At 39.5% G+C, this 9,914-nt stretch overlaps 1 protein-coding gene across 1 annotated transcript; it reads right to left on the bottom strand.

The window, feature by feature from the left end:
• Positions 1-6: 6 nt before the first annotated feature.
• rdh8a (retinol dehydrogenase 8a) lies at positions 7-7,774 on the bottom strand. Its single transcript, XM_035655285.1, has 6 exons — positions 7,393-7,774; positions 3,435-3,596; positions 2,157-2,336; positions 1,176-1,269; positions 894-1,077; positions 7-757 (listed from the first exon to the last, which is right to left on the bottom strand). The coding sequence occupies exons 1-6, from the start codon at positions 7,496-7,498 to the stop codon at positions 530-532; spliced, it is 954 nt and encodes a 317-aa protein (XP_035511178.1). The 5' UTR covers positions 7,499-7,774; the 3' UTR covers positions 7-529.
• Positions 7,775-9,914: the final 2,140 nt, after the last annotated feature.

A 9,914-nucleotide genomic window follows, 5' to 3' on the forward strand; every position in this document is an offset into this window, starting at 1 on the left:
GATTAAGTGAAACACAGAACTAGGGATGGGTTGGGGTTACGGTTAGTATCCTCTGTATTGATTCCCTTATTGATTGTTGATCAATTTTCTGTGTGGAAAAAACACAGGTTGTCATCATCAACACAACTGTTTTATTATCTCTGTCTGAGTGTCTAAACACAGTAGAAAAAAAGTCATGCATGTGACTCAAGTTAATCAATGTTTAATTTGGAACCGGTTCTCAACTGGAACCAGTTCTCGATTTCAAACTCTAGCAATGAGAGAATCCACCCCACTGTATGTATCTCTGTGTGTATGTGTGAGTACATGAAGTCATCCTGAATACAACATCTCTGTGACAAACTTGTGCAATTGTGCATGTTGTCTGGCAAAGCTTATCATGGTAGTGTCTTTGAACTAAAAGGCACCTCCTCTCTCCACAGTAACTGGCTCTACTCTACCTGCTTAGCCCAAAACCTCAGGAAAAGGCAGTAGGAACTGGGTGGGGTGAACAAACTGGAAGGGCACGGGGTAGGATCAGACACCCTCTTCAGTTAGGTGAGATGGTGCGTCTACGCAGGCAGCTGCATGTCAGGCACTTGAGGATGCTCATGGTAATGTGCATGAGAGGGCCGAAATTGAAGAGTAAGTTGTAGAAAGTGTTGACAGACAGGCCACCAGTCTCATCTGCATACTTTAAGGCCACAATGGGTGTGTAGAGGCTGTTGGTCAGATTCCTGAAGCGAGGGCTGCTTGACTCAATAACCTTTTTAATGCACTGGAGAAATAAGAAGCAAAAAAAACATGACTGATTTCATTGCTATTTAGGCTGTTAATGATCAGAGAAACACACATTGATTCTTGAATCCTGGGACAGAATTGGTATAATGTGAGTTAGAACCCTGTTGCCTTACTTTGGCAATGTCATCTGGCATCTGGCCCATGGCTTCAAAAATATCTATGGATGATGGCAGGTAAACGTCTTTAAAATAACGAACTGTGTCGGCATCTACTCCTGGGTACTCCATCTTGGCCACATCCTCCATCATCTTTGTCTCAAACTCAGTGTGCACTGGGCCGGGCTCAATCATGGACAACCTGTGAGTAGTCAGATGCAGAAAGGTCTGTGAAGGAGCATGTACAGTACAAAGTAAAGACAGATGTGAAGGAGGAACAGAGGAAAGAGGGTAATCTACCGGATATTGAACTTCATCAGTTGCACGGCCATACTCTCACAGAAACCTTCCATGGCAAACTTAGAGGCAGTGTAAACATCATTAAACACCACTCCTAAACCAACAAAACAGAGAGATAAAGGGCGGCATCACTGCATTGTATTATCAAATTTTACAGCAGACATGAGTCACATCATTTACACATAAAGCAACTTGAATTGACCAAGCACATAGAGATCACATAGGAGAGTGCCAGGCAGGATATGTAAGTAAGTTTATCTAACTTGCATTGACAACTTATCAGATACTCTTTAACTCGTTCTGCTAAACCCCACCCATCTTGCACTTCAACCAAGTTAAAACAAACACTAAAAATTCTTTGCAGCTGCTTGTTATTTGACTCAAGTCAGGTCAGCAAACTTTTAGTGGAAATGTAAGGCATAGACTGACAGTTAATAAATACAATAAAGCCTTTAAACCAAGAAACATTTTCAGATTTCATTCGTCCAAGCATTCTCATTTAACCTTAAAGAAAACTGCTTGCTATCATTGACAGCACTACTGGTGGAAAACAATACCTTTTTGCAAATTACATTTAGCTAAAAAGTCAGCTATAGTGTTTAATTTTAGCATTTAAAAAATGTTCTGTTATGTACTAAAAACCAATAAAATTATAATGTTTCAAGTTTGTTAATTGGTACTGAAATTGTTTTTCATGGTATTATAAACTCAGAAGTCTGATTTGAAGTCAACTGAGCCTTACACTTTATAAAGATGTCAGAGCTATATGAAGCACAGTCATCTATGAAATAGTTTACTAAATTGGTTTACAATATCTAAGTGCATTGTTCCTGTCTTCAACTACAAAGTCAGTCTTAAACCATGTCTTTTCACAGTCAGTTAGATTTCTAAGTATCTTTTCCTGTGTTCTTGGAGTAAAACTTAACAGGATTGCAGATTATATTCTGTATTTTTACAGTATGTATGTAATACAAATCATACCCTGAAGACCCATGACACTGCTCATGACCACAATGTGTCCTGAACGCCTCTTCTTCATGTCTGGCATAACTTCTTTGATCATACGAACAACACCAAAGAAGTTGGTCTCAAATACTCTTTTCATCTCCTCGATGCTGATGCTTTCCACAGGTCCCAGCAGGCCCACACCTGCATTGTTGACTGACAGGAAACACACAGAGATGATACACTCAATCTCCAACACTACAATTATCGAAACTGACGAATGGTTAAGATATTGTTGCTTTAATATGAAGTGATATCTGTGTTGTTTGTACTGGCCTCTTGGTCCTTCTACAACAACTCCCTCATTCATAGATTATAGATAGTCTTACTTGATATTTCCACCAGATGTCAGTGTGTGACAACAACAGAGAGGTGTGATGTAACACCAGTCCATGTTGAAAGGCCTGTGGGTCTTGAGTAATGAGGTGAAGGGGGATGTAATATTGGATTTAGGATAAAATGGAAGCAGGTTTATAAATAGAACTTTTATCCAGACTAAAGGTTTTAACAAAAGAACTGAAAAGAGTCACAAGATTCACAAGTTACTATTCTAGCAACATATAATTTACTGCCCCCGCAACACAAAATGACTATGAAATGACTTAAGGGTTTTTACATAGTGATTGATCAATACCATGACTCAGTGAAATGATGGCGATGTGCTGTGATTTCTGGGATTCAAATGACATCTTTGGCTTTGTTTTAGCTGTATGGACTCCCCTTTAGAGAAAGAACGGTTTCATGGGCAGATAGAGCTGCAGACTTAGTTTCAGCTATATTTCATACAGTCAATTTATCACTGCGGTGGTCCTTTCTGTTTTGGTGCAGAATCTATCTGCCCACTGGAATTTCAAGACTTTCCCAATCTCCTCCCCCAACCTACTTTTAATGTCAACTGCAAAAGAATGGAGGACAGTGTAACAAGTCTGTAAGCTTTTATTCTGTTAATCTTTCTGTTGTGAAAGTATGACATCGCTGTTTGTGGTAAATACAGGTTACTGTAACAGGGAGGTTGAGGATAAGTGTTCTTCACATTTGGTTATCACTCCTACACACATAAGAAATTGAGTAAGGCCATACACCACTACTTAATCTACTACCTTATCGCTTTAGGTTATATGCTGCAGTTGTAAAACATATTATAAAAAAACAGCAAACACCTTTATACACATACAGGGGATGAGTCAATGAAGCCATGTCATTCAAAACTGGGGAAGGTGTCAAATGGGGGCTGAGGGGGTGGGTTCCACTTACTCAGGATATCTATATGGCGGTCCTTAACATTGTTGATGCACTGCTTGACGGACTCATCACTGCACACATCTAGTGGAAGCAACATCAAGGTCTTGCCATATGCATCTCCTGCCGCCTCCACAAGCTTATCCTTTTTCTTCAGGTCTCGCATGGTGGCAATGACTGATAGGGAGAGACAAAGTGGAAAATTTTATTTTACTTGTATGATGTTTCATCAAACTTAACAAAAACATCCAGAACCAGAAAAAAAAAGAACCAGAGCCGCAAAGAAATGCTTAGGAGTGTGTGGAGCACTCCAAATCATCAGTATTAAGACTATTTTTGTATACTGTACTTTCACTATCCCCTATTTGACTGGGAAGCATTAAGAAAATCACAAATGTTTGTTTTCTGTAGGTAAAAGACAAACTTTCACCTATTGTCACATTGATTAAGTGAAACACAGAACTAGGAATGGGTTAGGGTTATGGTTAGTATCCTATTTATTGATTCCCTTATTGATTGTTGATCAATTTTCTGTCTGAAAAAAACACAGGTTCTCATCATCAACACAACTGTTTTATTATCTCTGTCTGAGTGTCTAAACACAGTAGAAAAAAAGCCATGCATGTGACTCAGGTTAATCAATGTTTAATTTGGAACCGGTTCTCAACTGGAACCTGTTCTCGATTTCAAACTCTAGAAATGAGAGAATATTTGTGTAGCATTTGTTTTCATTTCGGTTTTCTTAGTCAAAGAAAAAAAAACTGCTAATCTTGCCTGCGAGGCGCCAGTGTTTTTATACAGGATATTTTACAGACACACTGTTCCGTTAGAAAGCAATGGCACTCGTGTGGAGTGTCAAACACATGGCTTCTTGGAGTTTAAGCCTTGTGTTAAAAGATGTTTGTTGCACATTTTTGGTGTTTCCATCCTTACTTGAAATTATCATTTTATATTACAACTAGCATTGCTGTCATCTTTCTTCATGAATTGAAGCCACATTTTGGACTGTTTCTTCCTCTCCACTGTGACTACTTCTTGTTGCAAGTTTCCAGCAGCATAGATGCATGAGTCTGACATCATTGTTTTGCAATGTGCAATTGTCAGAAAAACATGCCGCCATCGATAAATGGAATTGATAAGCTTGGAGGCGTACAATTCAGATGGATTGGACAATTTCAAACCGACCCTCAACTGGAACCGGTTCTCGATTCCTATCCCTAAACAGGATTGAGAAACCTTTTGTCTCTGAGGCCACCACTATAAAACTTCCTTAACACACACACACACAAGAAAGAACACACACACAGTTGTGACACTGTCACAGACATGTGGGTCAGAGTTCCTAGCCTTGACCACGCCTGTCAGTTTACAGGACACAGAATTGATTTCCTCTGAACTTTACACGCTGGGCAACATTAACCAACAAACAACACAGAAATCTATCATGGCCAGTGACAGCAGCTATCTGCACCGTGTTGACTTGGCACACTGTGCTGACTGGCATTATCTAGCAGAAAAAAGAAAAAAAGTGCAGTAGCACAATGGCAATCAGTGGGAGTAAACAACCTCTTATTCATACAATCAACTGAATCTACCTGTTTATCCTTGTCCAGACACTGTGGTCAAGAAAGCTCACCAGTGGCTCTAATTCCTATAGACACAGGGGAAATTTGGCATGAACGCCAACATCCTCACAAATTTCTACAGGAGCACAATTGAGAGCTTGCTGATGGGCTGCAACACAGTCTGCAACGGGAACTGTTCTGCCCACAGCCGCAAATCTGCCCCCAGCCGCAAGTCATAGAGTAATGGAAGAGGCACAGCACATCACTGGTCAGTCAGGATATCTTTCACCAGCTGTGCCTGCGAAAGGCACACAGCATCATCAAGGACCACAGCTTTTCAGCACACAGACTGTTCTCCTTGTTACCGTCTGGTAGATGATACAGGAACATGGCTGCACGTACAACCAGACTAAAGGATACCAAAAGCTTCTCAACTCATTAACAAATATTACTTCTGTCTGCAAAAATAAACCATGACTGCTGCTATCATAACAAGACTGATACATACCTAAAGTGCAATATTTCTGTCAACTGTCAATTTACTTTTACATACAAATCCTCATTTTCATATGTATTTAGTGTTATACTTTTTTTATCTCATTCAGTCTTTATTCAAGTTTTATTTTATTGCTTTCTTTATCTTATTCTATCTTTATATGACTAGTTGCTGTTGCAACTATTGCTCTTACTGCTGAGCTGACCTGGTTTTCTCGTCCAACACATTTAATTGTACCATTGACCCTATATGACTAATAAAACTGAGCTGAACTGAATAGATAAAGGCAAACCCTCCCCAGATTCTTGTCTGAACAGAAACAGGGTTATATAAGTAAGATTAAAAGAAGCATTGCTACACTGTAGAAGTTTTGCATTGCTATGTAATATTACTGATAAAAAATGTATATGTATAGTAATAACTAGGGCCATTTTTGAGAATATTGCAATGTTATTGAACTTGTCTTTGCAAGTAGTCAAATACACACTGCGCATTAATAACCTCTCATGAAGTCTAATTAAGCCTAATCTTATGATTTGAGATCTGTGTCCATGAAGCAACAAAGAGATTTAGGTATTTGGTAGAGAAGTGAACAAGAGATCCATTGTTCTTCTGGCTCCTGCAGGAATTACTCTTGGGCTGCTTAAACATTCTTGAATGAACCACATTGCATTGCACACACAGAGGTCTTTTTGGGGTTTCTCTGAGTTTGCTGCATGTTACTGCAACTAATTAGCCTACTACTTTATGCACAATGCAATATTTAATCTCTGTTGGATTTCCTAAAGACCCTGGGAAAAGAGCAGACCGGCTTCATTGCTCAGAGGTGGCCTTATTGAAAGCAGGTCACACTGTGAAAAAAATCTGCTCAAACCATTGTTCAGGGAGCAGTTAATCACTTTTGTTTTCCTCATCTATTTCGCAGTAATAAATCCCATCAGATCCCGTTGGCCCCTAAAGATAAAGAAAACTTTAACTAGCCCTTGCACGGTGGTTCCTAAAGTGCCAAAAGGGACAGCACTAATGATTTATTTTGATCACAATTAGTTTAATTAGAGAATGTATAAGATAAAGTAAATAGTGGGTTTCACTATGACTGAAGGCCTACAGCCAATTATGTAATTCTGCTTTAAGTCACATCTAACAACATGAGAGGGGGGTTGAAGACAAACTCTTACCGACAGGGGTGGGAGGGTGGTCTAATGTAATTCTGTCTGAGGCTCCATGACATGCTTTAGGATCTCCCAATTCCTACAATGACATTAATGATGGCTGGGAAGCAGGAGAGGAGACGCACAGACCAACAATGTCAAAGTGGGACACCCCAACTCCACTGTGCACCAATGAAGACTTCAAACAAGGCCCTTGCTTTAGAGTGAACCCTCGCTTGTACAGGTCTCAAACTTTGTCCCCCTTTCAACACTCGCTCCAGTGAGGGGACTATAGGCACATTAGACACGGCACTAAACCGGAGCAGGCGGTCTACAATTCACTGCGATAAAAGGGGGCTTTGTGCTGGAGAAGTCACTTGAAAGAGAACTGACAAGACTTCTTTTATGATTCCGCCTGGCAAGCGGCATCCTCGCAGAGCCCTACCCAGGAAACTGCGCTTTCAGATGATAATATTAGAACTATAGAGGCGACTGAAACCAAGTCCTTACAAAAGGATATGGATCCGATATCAGTAGGGTTAGCTATTTCAATGGACACTCCACTAAGTCACTTATTTGCGTTTAGACGGAGTTGCGCATGAAACTCAACCGAACTTTGTGCGTAAAGGAGGCTTGGTGCAATAGCAGAGCTTTGCAGGGTAAAGTAAACACGGAATAGGTTTTCAGGCGAACCACACTGTTTAAAGGCTTGCTACTAATAGGTCGGATCAAAGAAACATTGTAGAAGAAAGCGCATTTACCATGGTAACGCTTCTTTTCATCTTTGGCCAGCGTGACGGCGATTCGTAACCCGATGCCGGAGGAGCAGCCGGTGATCAGCACAACTTTCTGCCCGCTGTTCGCCATGATCTGTCCGGGTTGAGCGCTGTGTTTTTCAGCGGTCCTTTGCTCCGGATGGTCGCTGCCGAGGGAGCTACCGATCACCGGACTTTAAAGAACTAAAGCGGATCATGCAGCCACCGCAGCCATGTGAGCGTCTAATTCAGTCACATGTTCAATAAAATCAGTAAGCGAAAAAGACGTGGCATCGCAAACACCCCTTGCAGACAAAGTTTTTCAACTTGATAGGTGCCGCCTGCCCTGGAAATGAAGTTAAAGTGGGTTTAAAATGTGTGTGGCCGTGCATGCGCGCACGTGCGTGTTGTAGAGGGGGCAGTGCTTATTTGATTTCTGAGCTCGTGACCCCCAACAACAAATAACTAATATTATTACAGTATCCACTGAAAGTTCTGTTCAATACCTAATGGTATTTCTGGTTCCCTATTATACTGCAGTTCATATTCTTAATAGGATTTTTGTACGATTTATTTGATGGTTGCCTGCCAACATTTTTATTTCATCTTTTAAATTAAATAAAATCAAATTAGTTAATTCAGTTCTAACACAATATTTCAAATGGCTCCACGTAGAATTTCATACCAAATCACATTTGTTTGTATTATTTTTTATTCATATTATTACAATATTATTTTCATTATTATTATTATTATTATTATTATTATTATTATTATGCTCTTTGCTGTTGCCCATATATAGCTAAACCGAAATTAATCGCTTGCTGTTCGACTGCAGTTGATTTATTTATAAACTAGTCGTCCAATGCTTTTTGAAGGTTATATTGTACTGCCATCTGGTGGTTAGAAAAGGTGTAGCATTCTTACGAAGCCCTCAGACTTACTGAGCGCATGATACATATCTTATCAAATAAATAATGCTAATTGCTTCATTGTTGTCTAAATACTAACTAAATATAAGAATGGTGTGGTGTGAGTTTGGTGTTTGTCAATGATTCCATTAGCAAGAGTCTGCCATGGTGACTAATGGACCCTGTTCTTGACGGATGTTGTTAGGGGTCAATGTGCCTCTGATAAGATTCTCAAAGCAGACTTGCTTCTATTTCTGTGATGAAAGGCCATAGTGCAAAGGTCAGAGTCTGTCATGTTTGGACCTGTTGCTAAATGTGATGCAACCACATGCAAACTGTAAACGGTATGGTGGAAGATGTATGTTTTCCATTTGCTCTAATACTGATCTTTATAACCTCCGAGCAGAGATAAGTGAATTATCCAAAGAGCAATCCGGGGTGATAAGTGAGTGATTTATGTGCTAAAACAGTTTTCTACATCTACTTATTCCTCAAATAAAGGATGTTATCAGATTTCTTTTAAAATTTTTGACCCCCCAGCTTTTTTATTTAAAAAAAGTATGTATTCTTAATTCTTCAAAATATTTGATTTAATAATGGCGTTCATTAAATAATAGCATACCTAGCATACTGGTTTCTGTTTTGAATTATTTCGCTGGATCTTCTCGGCTCATACACCTTTGTTTGTCGTTCGCACAGAGTTCAGGAGGATTAGGCAGTACTCTATAGGAAGCCGCCTAGGCCACAATTAAATACTTCACTTGCACATACATATATACCGGTACTTACTAAGTACTTGCACACACATACATACTCTCTATATACATACCGGTGTGTATGTAAATGCAAGTGAAATATTCAGTTTTGGCCTTTGGGTTTCTCACAATACATTGGCATGACATTTTATAATAATAAGTTAATATAATAATTAGTCTGACATGCAACTTTAAATAGTTCCACACATGTAACGTGAATTTGGACATATTTTCTGTTGATTTTTTCTCAGTTAATCCAATCTGATTATGTATTCCACTAATGCATCTAAGACTTGTAATTTATTTTCTAATCCAGAACATTTCTGTCCTTTAAAACATATTGCGAGCATACAATGATAAATATAGGTGCCCCTGTTTTAATCCTCCCCCCTGGTTAACCCCTTTAACCACAATCCCCTTTTAACATGTTAACACAGTGTGAAGCATTAAGGACACTTTAAGGACAAGATAAAACAGTAGGTGAAAGCACAGGACATACACACACACAGAGAACAGCAGAAGGAACAGTGGGAGAGGACAGGGGCGGTTTCTAGCCTACTTGCCTCCTTTGAGGGTAAACTGAGGTTACAGCAGCTATTCATTTCTGTCATAACTTTGAAAGGAGAGATTCTCCCACAGGGAAGACATATTTTAACAATGAGTGGAGTCCTGGCCTGATCCATCAAGGGTCAGTCAGTAACCAGCAGGCTAATGGTATGAAGACAGGTTTAGCTTTACTGTGAAATATCCACCTCAAGCATGTGAACTCAACACATGAGGATATCATTTAAAAAATATATTTTTTATAGACTTACAACCATCATTGCTTGTGATAAATTGTCTACTATGTTGACAACAGAGA

This window comes from Morone saxatilis, unplaced genomic scaffold (genome assembly GCF_004916995.1).
Source record: "Morone saxatilis isolate NCDOM2014 unplaced genomic scaffold, NCSU_SB_2.0 Contig14, whole genome shotgun sequence".
NCBI classification, from domain to species: Eukaryota; Metazoa; Chordata; class Actinopteri; family Moronidae; genus Morone; species Morone saxatilis.

Bases quoted from the DNA above. Each gene is read 5' to 3' on its own strand.
- rdh8a (XM_035655285.1), bottom strand. From the start codon at position 7,498: ATGGCGAACAGCGGGCAGAAAGTTGTGCTGATCACCGGCTGCTCCTCC. The intron at 2,337-3,434 runs GTAAGTGGAACC...GTTTCCTGTCAG, and splicing joins CCGCCATATAGATATCCTGA to TCAACAATGCAGGTGTGGGC. The intron at 1,270-2,156 runs GTATGATTTGTA...TTGTTGGTTTAG, and splicing joins CAGTGTCATGGGTCTTCAGG to GAGTGGTGTTTAATGATGTT.